Source organism: Thalassophryne amazonica, chromosome 15, assembly GCF_902500255.1.
Source record: "Thalassophryne amazonica chromosome 15, fThaAma1.1, whole genome shotgun sequence".
NCBI classification, from domain to species: Eukaryota; Metazoa; Chordata; class Actinopteri; order Batrachoidiformes; family Batrachoididae; genus Thalassophryne; species Thalassophryne amazonica.
Window position 1 is genome coordinate 22,377,122 of NC_047117.1, and position 18,134 is coordinate 22,395,255.

General features: G+C 41.3%; 1 protein-coding gene across 2 annotated transcripts in view; it reads right to left on the minus strand.

The window, feature by feature from the left end:
• Nucleotides 1-362: 362 nt before the first annotated feature.
• hhip (hedgehog interacting protein) overlaps nucleotides 363-18,134 on the minus strand; it is a 79,624-nt gene continuing 61,852 nt past the window's right edge. For both annotated transcript variants that reach the window (XM_034189320.1, XM_034189321.1), the window contains exons 12-13: nucleotides 4,999-5,147; nucleotides 363-2,824 (exon numbers count right to left, since the gene is read on the minus strand). In XM_034189320.1, coding sequence (XP_034045211.1) covers nucleotides 2,628-2,824; nucleotides 4,999-5,147 — 346 coding nt within the window. In that variant the 3' untranslated portion in view covers nucleotides 363-2,627. The remainder of the gene's footprint in view (nucleotides 2,825-4,998; nucleotides 5,148-18,134) is intronic.

Genomic DNA, 18,134 nt, shown 5'->3' on the forward strand with positions numbered 1-18,134 from the left:
TTCAACTGAATTTACCCCAGGTGGACTCCAGTTAAGCTGCAGAAACATCTCAAGGATGATCAGTGGAAACAGGATGCACCTAACCTCAATTTTGAGCTCCATGGCAAAGGCTGTGAATACTTACGTACATGTGATTTGTTAGGTGTTTTTATTTTTAATACATTTGCAAAAATCTAAAAAACAACAACAAAAACATTTTGACATTGTCATTATGGGGTATTGTGTGCAGAATTTTTAGGGAAAAAAATTAATTGAATCCATTTGGGAATAAAGCTGTAACACTACAAAATGTGGAAAAATTAAGCACTGTGAATACTTTACAGATGCACTGCACATATAGCCGTAAAACTGTCTCACAAGTATTTCAGACATGCTATAAATTTTAATACACATATTGATATTTCTGAAGAGAAACAAAGTTATCCCTAGCTTTATTTACAATAGAGGTATAAAAAATTGTCACATACAGTACAATGGTAAAAACAACATAGAGAACTTAAATAATTATTTTATTTGTGTAACTACTTAAATAATGCAAATGGTTATTCTATTCACACCACGCCTTCTCAGCAGCTACAATGCAACGTTCACATTAAGTGCTAAAATTATGATGCTTTCCATTTTTACAGCATGAATTCCATTTTGCCTCATTAGAACAGGTAGAGCTGACTTTTTTCTGCAAAACAAGCAAAGTGGGAGATGGAAACACAAACAAATGCGCTTTGAGACATTGCTGATCTTCAATGACCTGTGACAACTGTTTTATCAAAAAATCATCAAGGGAAACAAGATTAAAACCTGATAGTATGCAACTTTAAACCACAAATTAGAGGTATTAATAACATTGATTATGCAGTGAAGTGAAATATGGGCAATATAACCTGCAGGAGCACATGGAGCTGAACTGTTTCTCACACTTACAGTATCTCCACGAGAGAGATTCTCAGGTTAATCTTAAACGTGCCCTCTGCAGATAACATCTCCCTTGAACTGTCAACTGATTCAGCAGCGACCTGATGGCCCGACTGGATCTTTGATCATTTCACAACCGAGACACATTACTGACAGCGGTAATGTTGCCATATCTTAAGGTAAAATATGAGAATCACTCATCCACCTGCCTCACATTTCTCTGTGCAGGCATAGACATGCATTAAAAAAAATACAAGGCATTCTGGTGAACTTTTCTCAACAGTGGAAGAAGGTTATTTGCACTGTGAAAGCTGATGAGTTGGGTTGAACTCTTCAGGAAACCACCTTAACCCATTTAAGTTGAATTAACCCAAATAATTCAAAGTGTTTTTAATCAGTGAAGCCTATTTATTTTGACTGTATATAATTAGTTTCATCTCCTTTAATTACATCAGCTGGTATGTTTTATTTGCACTTGAGTAAATAGTTTAAGGCAGTTGGTTTCTTCAGTCTGTTTGGGTTCAACTATGCACTACAGCATTTAAAAGAACAGGAAATGATATGAGCTGATGAAGGTAATAAAACTGCTTTCTATAAACACCATTCTCTCCCATATATTATTACGCATAAAAAAATAAACCCTCCTCTATGATAATAATAGTATTGTTATAGTTTTTGCAATGCTAAGTCGTCTATTGGAAATATACATCACTGTGCTGTCTCTTCCCTTTGTCATGCGGCGTTTGGGTTCAGGTTCAGTGTGTGACACAATGGAAGGAGTTTATTAAACCAGATCTGTGTCGGTGTGGATCCGAAGCTACTCTCACTTAACTCTTTATGAGTAACGATGTTAACGAAAGAAACAAATACAGTGCACAGGAGTAGGAGACTGTTCAGATCATGTGAGACTGGCTTTGAAATGTACAACGTGTAGATCATAGTCCTCTGCCGAAGAGCCATTCTGTACATCGATTACAAGCGATAACAAGTCTCTACCAAAGTACACGTACTGTATACCACTATACCTTTTATGACAATGTGCTCACAAACTAAATACATCATAAGTGTGCCTTTAGAATAGAACAGCACAGAGGACTGCAGCTCTGCACGATGACAGTATAAGTGAGGCTGAGAAGCAGTGTGTTCTTTAAAACATCTTTACTTTGCTGTATTTGAATGGAAAAAAAATTAGCTCTTGAGCTCAAAAATGTTGCCATTCCTCAGATTTTTCAGTCTTTAGGTAACTCCTGGACTGTCTTTGCTGAAACATCTTCAAACTCCATTTTTCAGGGTCTTACATAAGGCGACTGACAGCCCCAGAAAACAAAGTCTCAGGTTAAAACGGTCTGTTCCTGTGCAGTGTCCTCTGTGGCAAGTGTTGACCCTAACGAGGAGTCAGCCGTGCACAAATGACAGAGAGAATGTCTCAGTCCATCTCACATCTCTTGAAATGTGAACACGGCTTGGATGCCAGGCCTGGTGCTCAAGAGCAAGTAGCTTATAGGTTGGAAAAGGAAGAGTTTGGTTATGGAGATGTGGATGAAGCGCAGCCTGACGAGGAGCCTGTGCGTATTTGTGTATGTGTATGTGTGTGTATACACATGCTTGTGTGGAACAAGAAGATGCCATATTAAGGACACCTCATTAGCGCCTGCTGGTGGTGGTAGGTAGATTTGTGTCACTTTAGGATGATGGCCTCCTCCCATTGTACACCCCTATACGATGTAGGTGCTTAGGTCGAGGAGGTACGAAGTCATGTCAATGATGTGGTCCAGTAGGCCGTCTTTTTGCTGATCGTTGGGCATTCCCCGCTCACTGCTCTCACACTGAGCGCCGGAGTAGCCACTTTTGCACAGGCACAAGTTGGGCTCTATGCACACTCCTCCATTTCTGCAGACCGGTTCGCATTTTGCTGCAGCCAAAGAGAGGAAAACAGAAGTTGAGAAACACAATCCTGAGTGCTGGATGTAAAGGGCTGCATTAATGCTGCACTTTATGCATGGGTGTGTTGTAGGCATACCATAACATCAACCAAACAGGAAAAGGAAAGGGAAAGGTGTATATAGAGGTATCTGATGGAAATGCTGTTGTGTGTGCACACAGAAAAAACAGGAGACATGATCCTGGAAGTTGCTATGACAGTTGCATGAACAGTATATGAATTTTCATTCCTACTCTCACCTATGGTCATGAGGGTTGGGTCAGGAGGGTGGCTGGTGTCTCCCTTAGAGATAAGGTGAGGAGCTTTGTCATCCCTGAGGAGCTCAGAGTAGAGCTGTTATTCCTTCATGTTGAAAGGTGAGGTGGTTTGGGCATGTGGTAAGGATGCTCCCTGGGCGCCTCCCTGTGGAGGTGTTCCAAGCATGTCCAGCTGGGAGGAAACACCGGGGAAGACCCAGGACTAGGTGGAGAGATTATATCTCCACACTGGCCTGGGAACACCTCGGTATAGCCCCTCACCGGCGCAAGCGTAGAGTTGCGTTTACAGTATGCCCAAAATGCACGTGTACTCTGCGTTTTTCCTGGGTAATCGAGTGTTGTTGCATTTGTAGATTTTCTTGCAGCTGTGTATGTTTGATTTTAATGTCGTTTACTGTTGCATGTAGCCCTTGCCGCGCTCCTGCCTACGTTTTTTTTCTTGTATTGTAGAAATGCGCTCCATTCTCAAAACGGTAAAAAGCAAAGGCACTCCAAATTTTCAGCAGGATACACTGCTTCCTTGTCAGGGTTGGAAACATCAGATCGCAAAGTTCAGTGCACTTTATTTATATTGTATTTTTTTTCTCTCTCCTTCTCTCTTTGGTTGTTTTATGTATATACATTATTTTGTGTGTTTTATTTTGTGCTAAAAAAAAAAGTTCAGAGCCCTTGTGTGCTCCCCCACACAAAAAAGTACTGCCATTTAAACTCACAAGCGAACTTAAACATTCCGTTTCTTTGCATTGGGGGGGGGGGGGGGGGCAGGGGGAGAGAGGGGGAGAGAGAGAGAAAGAAAGAGAGAGAGATAGCGCTGTCGCTCTCTCTGCCCTCTTTTTTCAAAACCCCGCTGTTTCTGATCACCGGGCACTGCAGCTGTGTGAATGTCTGCTGCTGCTGAAACTTTTTCACACTTGATGTTCACGCTTCTGTAAACTGCCGCCTGGCTTGCAAAACCAGAGACGCAGTTTGCTTTGAGAGATCACTGCAGATGACACGAAATATTATTACATCATGTCGGCCCTCAGCAGTTCCTCAGCAGACTGATCGAAGCTGATCGTGCTCCTGCAAAGCCCCTTGCTGTGAACAAATACGCAGCCATCAAAGATCACCTCCTCAAAACGTTTGAACTGTCAGACACTGAAAGGGCCAGCAGACTCTTCTCTCTGCACGGGCTGGAGGACAGCAAGCCCTCAGAGCTCATGGACAGAATGCTGCAGCTCCTGAGAAGACACCGGCCGGACTTTTTGTGCACCAACTCCCTCCTAAGGTGCGGGCAGTGCTGGCCAACACCACGATCACAGACTGCCGTGCGCTGGCGGAGGAATCTGACAAATTATTCCTGGCTGGCCAGCACCACAGCATGACAGCAGCAACACTCACACCATCACATGCAGTGGCTGAAGCCTCACACTACACACCAGCACTGCCCGCGGAGGAAGCAGCTGCATCTCTTGCTCCACAGTAGAGCTCAGAAACCAGCTTCTGTTATATTTTCACCCATATCTGTCTGTTTTTTATTTGTCAGCAGGAAATTCCTGATTTCCATGAAACATGGTGGTGTATTGTTCATAAAGAAATTGTTAATCAATTGTTCAGAAGGTAAAATAATTCAAATTTTTCATCTACATCCTGTTCCTGGATCTGTTCTGAAACTTATCAGACAGTTAGATGGGCAAACAAAGCCCTATAAAGATTGGAAAATATTCTGTATTATTCAGTGGAAATAAATAAAATAAAATATGATTTTGATTAACTTAAAGGGAAACATTGGTGGGCCTGTTGTGGATAGTGTGCAGTACTAAACCTCAGTTAATCACACAGGAATGTATGGTACAACGCCAGATCTCTTGTCTTAGTTTTTCTGATGACTGGAAAAAAGCCGCTTACCAATTCTGCAGAATGGTCCCTCCCAGCCAGCACTGCAGCAGCACTTGCCCGTCGGAGTGCAGTGTCCGTTCTTACATTGTCTAGAACAAGCCGTCATCAGTAGCTCTGGAGGCTCCACTTGACGTTGGCACTCCTTTGGGGCATGGGGCCTGCAATAGTTGTTGGGAGGGAAAATTACACAAGCTTCACAGGACATGCTAACATTTTGTAGAAATAATTCAATGTTCTCAATCATGAAATCAAATATTGATTAAATTAGTGTATGAAAGCTATACCATTGACTTATTCAGTATATTTGACTTAATTTATGTTCTGAGTTACTGAACATAAACTGTGGCATGCCACAGGGCTTGATTTTAGGGCCCACCTTATTTATTTGAGAGATATATTTGCTGATGACACAAATTTGCTCAACTCAGGATGCAGATAATATATATTCACAAGTCAATTGTTGAACACTTCAAGTCATATTGTTCCATCTTTTTAATGTTGTGTACATCTTTTCTTCTGTACCTGTCATGGGGAAATCTCACAGGAATGTAACATGATTTGAACAGTATCATGACCTTGAAATTGTGAAATGTACTGCACCTTCATAGCAGTGTACTATTATGTCCTTTATGTCCTAATCGACATTGTGATATTATGATATGATTTAGAACAGAAATGACATAGGCACTCACTTGGCATGTTTATAAGAACATTGTAGACCTTTGGCCATTGAAGATTGGGCCATTTTATAATATAATAAAATAGAATATAATTTATTGTCATTGCAGATAATATGGTAAAAGGATTGCATTTATATAGCGTTTTCCCATCTGCATCAGAAGCTCAAAGCACTTTACAATGATGCCTTGCTTACACCTATTCATACAGACACACTCACACACCGATGTCAGGGTGCTGGACACCAGGAGCAAAGAGGGGAATTAAGGACATTGCGCAGCCTATGCCTCCTGCCTTTTCTGCACATTCTAAATTACTCTGTATCATTACTTCAATAAATTACTTTGTTTCCCCACTCAGTTCGCAGCTTTTTTTGGGCTTGGGTTGATTGGCTCGCTCGTAACAATTATCAGTATTTTTATTTTATTAGTACTTGTATTTTGTCATTTGATTTTTAAATGGACCACAATGGAAATAAGTGTTTTCACTTTCTTGTGTTACCTATGTATTTTTAATGTATTTACAGTTATATACTTAGGCAGCTGGTCTGCTCTGTGTAAGCCTGAACCTGTCAGATCTCAGAAGCTAAGCAGTGCAGGATCTAGTTAGTACTTGGATGGGAGACCTCTTCGGAACAACAGCGGCTGTGTGTGTTTCTCCAGGTTAAACTGGAGTTGTGTCAGGAAGGGCATCCGGCGTAAAACATGTGGCAAATACCAATGCAGATCTGGCTGTATCCACTGTGGCGACCCCGGGTGATACGGGAGCAGCCGAATGGACAACAACAACAGTTATATTATATACTTACATTGAACTTACTAAAAAAAATAAAAAAAATCATGCACAGACACAAATGCACACTTGTAATATAAAAATGATTTACCACCCCCTGCTGGAATGGCATGTAAGTCCAGAATGTAATTAGCAACATCAATTGTTCAGTGTTGTTAACTAATATCCATAGTTTATCCAAAAATACTAGTCCTATCAATGTTCTATTTTGGTGGTGTTCATCCTTGACCGAAAATACATAAGCACACCAAACGGCAAATGTCAGCTCTCCCCAGTTTGTCCATGATTGAAGTTACTGTATATGCACTTTTTTCTTTTCTGCATTCTGCTGCAAGCAGGTGCTTTTATTTTTACACACCACAAACAGAGACAGTGGAGGAAGACATTAAATAAAGTACAGTTTTCACTCATGGTAACATGACACTTAACTCAGTCATGGCAACGGCAACATGACACTTAACTAAACTGACCAAGCCAATTGAACTACAAAACACAATAAATTGCCAACACTAATAACACTGTTGAACTAACATAAACCACAATAATAACATTTAAAACAACAAAACCCCTAACTCCCATGGTGCATTGCAGCATCATGTCCATCGTTTATTATTGTTAGCTAATATTGCTAATTTCTCCAAAAATATTAGGTCTATCAACTTTCTGTTTTCGAAGCATTCATCCTTGACTCAAAATACATAAGAATATCAAACAGAAAATGTCAGTTCTTCCCAGTCTCTTGTGATTGAAGCCATACATGGACCATACACACACGCCTTTTGGCTATTATAATATAGATACTAAATATCAAAAGACATTAAACTCTAAAATGAAGGGTTAAAAAAAATAATAAAAACACAAAAGACAGACCCACATAGGCAGACAGAATTCCCTTCAAGACTGCATACTGTGTACACACATTTACCGTGTATTCGGAAAGTATTCACAGCGCTTCACTTTTTCCACCTTTTGTTATGCTACAGCCTTATTTCAAAGTGGATGAAATTAATTTTTCCACCCAAATTCTATTCACAATACCCCATAATGGCAATGTGAAAAAGGTTTTTTCAATTTTTTTTTAGATTTTTGCAAATTTATTTAAAAAATGATCATCTTTCCAATGATCATCTTTGACATGTTTCTACAGCTTAACTGGAGTCCACCTGGGATAAATTCAGTTGATTGTACTTGATTTAGAAAGGCACACACCTGTCTACATGTAAAGGTCCCACAGCGCACAGTGACAGTGCATGTCAGCGCATAAACCAAGTATGAAGTCAAAGGAATGGTCTGTAGACACAAATAGGTACAAAGCTGGGGAAGGGTGCAGAAACATTTCTGCGTTGAAGGTCCCAATGAGCACAGTGGCCTCCATCATCTGTAAATGGAAGAAGTTCAGATCCACCAGGACTCTTCCTAGAGCTGGCTGGCCGTCTAAACTGAAACACTGGGGGAGAAAGACCTTACTCAGGGAGGTGACCAAGAACCCGATGGTCACTCTGTCAGAGCTCCAGCATTCCTCTGTGGAGAGAGGGGAACTTTCCAGAAGGACAACCATCTCTGCAGCAATCCACCAATCAGGCCTGTATGGTAGAGTGGCCAGATAAAGCCAGTACTGAGTAAAAGGCACATGGGAGCCCACCTGGAGTTTGCCAAAAGGCACCTGAAGGACTCTCAGACCATGAGAAACAAAATTCTTTGCTTTGATGAGACAAAGATTGAACTCTTTGGTGTGAATGCCAGGTGTCATGTTTGAAGGAAACCAGGCACCATCCCTACAGTGAAGCATGGTGGTGGCACCATCATGCTGTGAGGATGTTTTTCAGCAGCGGGAACTGGGAGACTAGTCAGGACTGAAAATAGCTGTGCATCGACACTCCCCATCAAACCTGATGGAGCTTGGGAGGTGCTGCAAAGAGGAATGGGCAAAACTGCTCAAAAATAGGTGTGCCAAGCTTGTGGAATCATATTCAAGAACACTTGAGGCTGTAATTGCTGCCACAGGTGCATCAAGAAAGTATTGAGCAAAGAGTGTGAATACTTATGTACATGTGATTTCTTAGTTTTTTTTTTATTTTTAATAAATCTACCAAAAATGTTTTTTAAAAACGTTTTTTCATGTTGTTATTATGGGGTGTTGTGAGTAGAATTTTAAGGTAAAAAACTGAATGCACTCCATTTTGGAATAAGACTGTAACATAAAATGTGTAAAAAGTGAAGCACAGTGAATAATTTCCAGATGCACTGTATGTTCTAGTTTTTGTTCTGGCCACATTAAGTATATTGATGACTGCTGGATAAAAATAGTTTTTGAGTCTGTTTGTTCTTGTTTTAATTAACCTGTGCCATTTGCCTGACAGCAGCAGTTGGAACAGATCATGACAGGGGTGTGATATGTGATTTTGTATGGTTATTATTGTTTTAGCCAGCTTGTATTGCGAAGTAGGCCATATCATGAAAAGTTTTCCTACACATCTGAAGTGAGCATCACCAGGAAGGCTTTCATGATATTCAGATCACAGTCTTCCTTGTGTACTATTGATCGAGATTATTATATACTTAGTAACTGATCACAGAAATCGAAAATCCACATTTCGTGTACAAACATTAAGCAAGATGGTTGTCACTTATTTGCTATGGGTGGCATTTCAGTGTGACATCAACTCACACAGATCTATAGTTTTTTTTAACGGATTGTGTTGTTAGAAGAGCTTTGCCTTTGATGGTGCTGCAGAAATCTCTTCATAAGATTTCTGCATTTTGGTGAAACATTACACACCCACAAACATACATCAGTTCTAAATTGTGAGACAATCATAGTTTCCAGATTCCATTTTCCTGTGACTCATCGCATATGAGAAAAAGAATCCTCTAATAGACTAACCAGAAGCAGGGATGAGGGGAAAAAAACAGCAACCAAAAAACAAAAACAACAACAAAAACAACATGTACTGTAATTATGTATGAAAACCATATCATACTAAATGTGGCTAAAACTTCTTGAAAATGTCATTTTGATGAACCACGTGTTGTGCCTTTTTTTTTGGGGGGGGGGGGATTTAATAAAAAGAAGTGCCAATTTATAGTTTTAAGTACCACGGGCCATATCTTGACAATTTAATTTGGCTTTTGGGTTGTGTCCAACTCCACTTTGCTATTTACATAGTGCATAAACTGCATGCAAGGTAAGGTGCTGGGTGAAATGGGGTTGTATTTAGTTACTTAATTAGCCATGGGTGGGGTATGGGCATAGCATAAACTCATCTAATCAGTGTCATCTGTCATCCTCTTTAAGACACGAGGTTGACATGGTGAGCGCCTGAGCAGCAGTTAACCATTGCAGCTACCTGGGGTGAAGCAGTTACACACTTCTTTCCTGCCAAAGACTCATCCGTGTGGTCCATATGTATACAGAATCTTGGCAAAGGCTTAGTATACGAAGGTGAAAGTTTGTACACAAGGTCACCTCAGTAAGACCTCAGAAAGGGCAAGTTTGACTTTGGGCATATTTTGATTCCACTTGTGGTCACCATGGAGCAAAGTCTTTGAAACATGTATGTGATATCTTGACAATCACTTTGTGTACACAATGTTTCAGAGACTCAATCTTGAGCTTCAAGGCTTATTAGTCATCTTTGATCAAGACCATCCTCTCCAGTGGTCCCGGGTACCATCTGTTGATCTGTGCGTCGAGTAGAGTACACAGCGTTGACACTACTGGATGTTAGGATCAAGTATACATGGATTCATGCCCACGTTCCTGGTGTTACAACCCCCTATGAGCTCAGACAAGTTCAGTGTTTGATATGTGTCAATTCTAAATGTGGCCATGGGGAGGATGAGGCTCTGGAACTTTGTATATATGTGATATGTTGATAAAAATTTTGTATGGTTAATCTTGGAACACAATGTCATCTCATTAAGACCTCAGACAGGCTCAACGTTGGGTATGTACTGTTGTTGTTTCTGCTGTGCCCACAGTCACAGGGAAGGTGGACACACAAAGTGAGTGTTTGTTGTATGCACACATTTTTAATGTGGAGGAAAGCACTGTTTTTGTTTTAATTCAAGTATTCCCTCCACACTCCTGTCTTGAAGGACAACACAATAGAGGGCGTCCTCAAATATTAACTGGATCCAGACAAGGTACACACACATACACACACACCAACATTTCCACAGCATCTGTATAAAGGTTGAGTACCGAGAGAGACTTTTAAAAATCCTCCATATTAAGACAAACATCCAGACACGCACATCAGCAAATGGGCTGAAGCAGACTCATTTCATATCACGCTCTAAAAGTCTGGAAGTAATACAGATATCATTTCATCCAGTTCAAACCTGACGCCTCTGTTAGCGCCTGTTGTCCACTGACAGAGAGAAATATGAGTGTATAAACATTTCTGCTGCGCTGCAGTAACGAGTTAACGAGGCAACGCAATTTGTTAATGAAGGAATGAGCGTGCATGTACCACTCTGTTCATGCACTCCCCTCGCCACTGAGATCCTGTGGACTGATGCTTGTCTGAGAGCTGAGAGGCGCGAGTGTGAAAAGTGAGCTCAGCATGTCTGTGTGTATGTGTGCTGTGTTTATGACATCATGGGAGAACAACCCTCACCAATCATAGCTGGAGAGCAAATGTTCACTGTGCAGCAGAAACAAGAAGAAACAACCGTTTATGACATACAACCAAAGATGAGATCTGCAACACATTTAGTATAATAAATCTTCACAGGTGACAGAAGTGAGAGGTTTTCTGGTGGAGAAAGGGATTCATGCTCATCCCTATTTGTACAATCAGAGTGTATGTGTATCGTGAACATTCCCATGAAAGGTGTATTTGAATATTGCACCGCATAAATACCAGAACAACTCTAGCCCCAGTTTGTGGTGGTCTATGGTGCACTCGCTTTCTGCTGCCTCATGAAAGCAATACACATACATCTTACATAGGCGTGAACCTGCCTGTGTAAGATGTATCGGAATATTGTGTAGCTAACAAACAGAAAAAAAAATAAATCGGCCCTTGACTTATATATTGCAAGTATATTGTGTATTTAAACAACATGGGTGCTGGACATGAAAATTACAAAATTGATGGTCAAAAAATAGCAATGCCACTTGTGCTATGCTGGGTACTACTTTGCATCAGGTGCTAGATAAGGTCCTAACTACTGAAAGGCCACTTTAAATAATCCAGTACTACTGTTTCCCTCTGTGTGACTGAGTGTATTGAAACAGTAAAACCAGTGTGCTTTTTGCCTCGGCACCATTTGGTTGTTGATTATGTTTGTCAAACCTCACCTGTCCTGGCTGAAAACCCCACCGTAATCCATCACCTCAGTAAACGCCACACTTGTGTTCCCATTAGCAGGAGAGCTGATGACATTTTCAGGACCTACTGCGTGAGTCGGGCCATGTGCAAATGTGGTAGAATTAACCAAATATCTGTCAGTGGGTAAATAAATAACTCTAATTAAGAGATTTAGTGTGACAAGTGACTCGAGGACTTTGTGTGTGTGTGTGTGTGTGGGGGGGGGGGTAGTAATTCCCATGCTCCCATCAGCACCCAACTCCAGACTCCATCCGTGGTGGCCTTTGTTGTTGCAGGCTGCATGTAGTTTAAAAAAAAGACAGAATGATGGAGACAAACAGAAAAACGAGGGAGCGAGAGAGAGTGGAGACAGAGTAAGAGTCCCTGGAGGGTTTGGGTGGGGTGGTGGGGGGTGGACTGCAGCTAACACTGTTAATAGCAGGCAGGGGTCAGCAGCGCTACTAAACAGCCTGTACGACTGCCAGGGTGGCTGTGAAAACAGCACCTGCTGGTAGTGCCACTTGACAAAAGCAGCTGGGTCAACAGCCACTGTGGGAATTTATCAACTTCGGGAGGGGCGCATGTGTGAGCACGCGGGAGCGGGAGAAGGCCGGCAGTCATCGCACATGGTGTGATGCTGTTGACGATAAATATCTGATACTTGTACATAACTGAGAAAACAGTGAGCGGGTCAGCGTGCACTTGAACCTGAGCCCGAGTGTTAAAAATGTCAGGGATCTCCCCTGTAGCGTCCTCCGTCCACATCCACTGCAGTACAGATGCTGGAAAGTTTGGACGCAGTCTCAATTTTTTTTGTCCCGTTTGATTGTCGTGTTTGCTACTGCTCCTGTGGGTTTAGCTTCTTGGCTCGCGGGGTTTGATTGACATGTGGTGTATGTGAGAAAAAGGCCCGTGGAGTGGTGTACATTGTGCGCCCCAACAATGGCTTAATCAAACGGCTCAGTGTGGTCTCTTTTGCTGTTTTGTCATCCGACTCCATTGTTTGGGGCCCTCTTTTGTAGATCCATTCCTTGTTTTAATTGTGCAAGAAATTTACTGTGTATTGTAGGAGCCGGGCTATTCAGTGAGACTGGCGAGCGAAGGGAGGACCACAGCAGAGATGCAAGAAGATTTAGTAGGGGATCGGAAAATAAAGGAAAGCCCCCCACACTTTTTTTTTTCTGGTGCAAGCTCGCAGATGTGCAGGTTCGCGTGTTTCCACCACCCACCCACACGGTTTATATCAGTGCACAGAAGCACACGCGCAGATAAGCATATCCGTAAAGCCTCTTTCCATCACATCCAGCACATCCACTGATCTGTCACTTCCTCAGCTAACACAGTTCATAAAAGAGGTCCTGGGGCTGACTTTTTACACTTGTGTCTTTTAACGGCTCTGCTCACTGCCATTTAATCAGCAGCTACAGCTGGCAAAATGCAAATGTGCGAAAAGTGGTTCGTATTACCGCTTTGCCTTCTTCTCTGTGGACGGGGGAGATTTTTATGCCAGAACTCAGCAGGAGGTCTGGTCTGTGTTCAAGTGTTCCAATTAAGTGATGGTTAAAGTCCAACTGTAAAAACAAAGCTGATTCTGCCCAGCTGCACAAGTAGTGCAATTAATGATGGCATGAAAAATAACAGAATTCCAGTGCTGCATTGTATGGTAGTTTCAAAACAATTCCAAGATTAAATGCAGAGTGAATAACAGCCAAACCCCAAGTGAAACAGGGTGTACAAGTCATTAAACCACCATTTAATATGTTTAATGCTTTATGTATGGATGAATGCTGTCAGTCTGTGTTTATATCCATAAATATGCGTGAGCAGCAATATAGCTTCATACAGCATTACATACATATCATACATATATCATTAATTCTAAAATTTTAATAAAAAAAAAAAAGAAAAGAAAAGAAAGAAAATACATCTACAAATCCATATGTGTGGCATTTTTCTTAAATTCTTAATGTAATGGCAGTGTGGGGGTGCAAGCAGTTAGTACACTTGTGTGTACACTCAATGTTGTGACCCAGTGTAATCAAGCCCCAACGTTCGGTGTTGAAAAGCAAAGCTACTTGCGTTTCTTGGAATGGCTACTGAAAGCTGGCTCCAAAAGCCAGTCACTCCCCATAGAAACCCATGTTAATATCCCAAAAATTTACAGCACAAATGCACATGTTTACAGCCTGGTACAACAAAAGGTTTTGGTTTTTACAATTATTTTCCCTGTTCATGATAACTGTAGCAAGATGAATCTTTGTAGAACTCATCGCTTTAAGCTATTTTAAGCCATAACGTTATGAATAATTATGGGCATGGTGGCTGCTATGGTTTGCTGGTGACGTAATTCCAGGGTCCCACTGGCAAAACAACAATCACAGGCCAGAATAAAAATAAAGAGGAAAAAGAGAAGGTAACATCATTATAAAGTGGCATCTGTTGGAGAAAGTGATGGCCTACCAAGAACAGCCACCCAGATGTAATTTATTTATAATTGTTTCTCGTGTCTTCTGTAAATAACAAGTGCAATTCAATCAGCATAGTTTAATAGTTTAAATGAAAATAGCACTGCTGCTTGCAAAAGTAAATTAATCAGCTTAAGCATTATAATTTTATATACCCTGCATGGCCTTTAATATACCACCAATTAATAAATTAAAGTGAACTACAAAGGCGCAATTTAATGGCAGTAGAAATTGTTTGGAGTGACCAATCAGTTATAGGCTAATAAACAATTCAACAAAAGTCAGAACTGTTCCACTGTAATACTGTATAAATATGCTCATATGTTCCATTGTAAACTAATTAAACTAACTCAGCTGGTATAGTTGAAGATTTCAGTGATGACAACAAACGATGAGGATGAAAAGGCATCAATTTCATGCTTATGTAATACATTTGGTCAATGCATTATTTAAGTAGATTATTTAATTTAGTAATATTAAATTCAATTAACAGTGTTAAAATACTATGTACAGTATTTAGTAACAAGGGTGTGTTTTTATACATTCTAGGAGTACTGGGTTGTCATCATTTGTGCATATTCATGGTCAGAGGATGTTCTAAATTTGTTTGCAGAGTACAAACAAATTTAGGTCAGAACATATTGACAGTTCCCAGATTTGTGCTGAAACTGTGCATATGCAAAGGTTAAGCACAGATTTGTGCTGAAACTGTGCATATGCAAAGGTTAAGCACAGATTTGTGCTGAAACTGTGCATATGCAAAGGTTAAGCACAGATTTGTGCTTCATACTGTTTGTGGATGATGCCCATTCTGCACTAATTTCTACAAAAAAAAAAAAAAAAAAAAAAAAAAAAACACACAAAACATGCAGCAGTGTTCAAGAAATCATCCAACCTACAATACTTTTATTGCATCTATCTATTTAAATGTGGTATCTCACTGGGCTGTGACAATAAAAAAAATGACTCATTGGATGAACTTTATTCAATTATGTGCAGGATTTCCATCTAATAAATATAAGTAGCCACAACTCAAAAAAGCACATCTATGTAAGATACTTTAATTTTATTTAGTTGGGACTACATTCATTCATTCATTCATTCATCTTCTACTGCTTAGTCCAATTAAGGGTCGCGGGGGGCTGGAGCCTATCCCAGCAGTCATAGAGCGCAAGGCGGGGTACACCCAGGACAGGACGCCAGTCTGTTGCAGGGCCACAAATAGACAAACAAACACAGACACACCCACACACGTACCTACGGACAATTTTAAAGATGCCAATCGACCTAACCCGCATGTCTTTGGATGTGGGAGGAAACCGGAGCACCCGGAGGAAACCCACGCAAACACGGGGAGAACATGCAAACTCCACACAGAAAGGCCACGGGAATTGAACCCATGACCTTCTCGCTGTGAGGCAACAGTGCTAACCACTAATCCACCGTGCTGTTGGGACTACATATGTTTATTAAATGGTAGTCCAAACCAGTGAGTTAGTTATTTGACTGCAGCTTGCAGCAGTTCTTCAACATCTGCTGGGTGGCGCCATCTCCTCACGAGTCGCAGGGTGTCACTTGAATTTTGAACAGTTCGAAGTTGGCGAGGTGACAAAGCTCCTCGACAAGTACTCACAGAGCCGTCGCGGGCACTAGGAAGCCCTCCAATTGTAGTCTCAGTGACTCATAATGTGAGAATCATGAGGGAACTTTGTGAGGGGTTGACGACGAATGAAACTACATTTACAATGATTAGAGATAAAACTGAGGATATGACATTACTCGTGGGAGTCATGCATGAGCTTCCCAGGGACCACGCTAAAATAGCAGAGGTGATTGGAGAGAGGTTGTGCTTCTGAAAGCGGCAGAGGGAGTCCAACAGCCGCGAGTCAACTGCTGACACATGTGTCTATGGTAGCTGGGATTGCATTTATTTTTATTTTCAACCGGGAAAAAAGTCTCACGCTGGTGGCCATGAGATGGGTGTACGCATGGTCAGCCCATGAGCACAGAGCCGAGGAGAACATCTGTTCACAGGAGGACTTTGGGCGACGGATGGCGTACGATGGCAGCAGCCAGGACCTCTTTGATGGCGTGGACTGCTGAACATTATATATTTCATTATGTGGCTGCTGTTCATGCACCATCCATGCATGACGGCAGCAGCCATGACCTCTTTGATGGCGTGGACTGCTGAACATTATATATTTAATTCTGTGGGAAATCATTCTACAAGTGGGTGAGTGCCCTGCTCACACTTTTCTTTCCGTTATATTTTTTCTCCTCCGTGGAGAAAAAAGGCTTTGTTATTACTTATTTATTATTAATTACAGTGCTGTTACTGGCTACTGTCGTGGGAATGTCTAAAACATCTATTCACATGGACAACAGCAGGATAATATCAGGTTAATACCACCTGAGCACCTTGTGTGCAAGGTGTCGTTTGTACCACTTCAGTGAGATACCAACTGTGAATTTGTCGCTCATTTGAGTGTTAGTCGCTATGCCGCGTCTCCAACTACTCTCCAAAAGTTTACACAGTGAGATCTGGCCTAAGCTTTTGTGTACATCTGTAATAGAAAGTAACGAATTGACCATGTTACTACAGTGCTTGCCCTGTTAACTTTAGGGAAAATGAGTATGAGGGTTACACATGCTGAGTTATATATTTTTAAGGCTCGTACAGCAGGTGAGGTTGCTGTTGACAAACAGCAGATTTAAAACAGTACTATGAAAACTTTAATATTACATTTGGTCATTGTGCATTACATTAGAGCCTTGACTGGAAACATTTGTACCACACAAACAAACCCTCTCGTTCTCCATCACTAACACACACGCACACATTCAGCATGTTTCAAAATGCATGGTGGCCTATTTATTATTGGAGGGGTACTCCAACTGACAAACAAATACCTCAAAATGAAGTCATCTGGCGAGGACATGTTTACACAAACACTGCTGAGGGATTTTATGGTTGATGTTTCCCTGTAAGCCTTTATTGCTCCCCCCTAATAGCCTCCACCCCCATCCATGTTCCAAACTCACAGTCGGTCAAAACGCAGTGCTCCATGTTACACCGGACCACAGAAACCACCACACTTTAAAACAAACCTCTTTCCGAGAGGCTTCTAAGGTCCAGATGTCCCCACAGTACCGAGGAGGGGGCCACCGGACTTGATAACGCACTGAGGTCAGACACGTTAGCTACCCCATTTGCTCTGCCTGTCACCCCCTCTTTGCACTCTCTGTAACAAGATCCTAATAATGAAGCCAGAGCATATTAAGAGTCAAGACTCCAAGATCACAGAGTCCACACAGACTAAACAAGTCCAGGAGATGTTGGAAAGAACTGTCGTTGGGTGAAAATGCATCCAGTGGTCACGCCAGAGAACACAATTATGAAGCAAAGCACCGGGGCCCCCTTGAAACATCTGTGGTGTAATTAACTGTGCTGATGCCTGGGTGGCACTGTTGTCACCTCGGAAGAATCAGCTGTGTCTCGTGTGATTCTATATTTATGTGATTGTTTTTCCAGCCTGCAAAATAAATTTCTCATTTAGGATTTTTCTCATGCCTCACTGAACAAGGGGGTTCCATCTTGATATTACAAAGTGTAGTTGTATAGCCAACAAAAATATATATGCAACACTTTCTTTTTCGCTCCCATCTTTCACAAGCTGAAGTAAATCATCTAAGGGCAGTCTCCTATTGCTGATTTTTGATACCCGATTGTATACATTTTTAGCACACAACAAAAGTGGATATCCAATCAGAACCTGAAAGCTGTTGCAATCTGTGAGAAAGGTAATGTTGTGGAACACTTCGAGCAAATGGGGGCTGTTTTCCTTGATCTGAAACGTGCATTTGACACCATTAATCATAATGTTCTTCT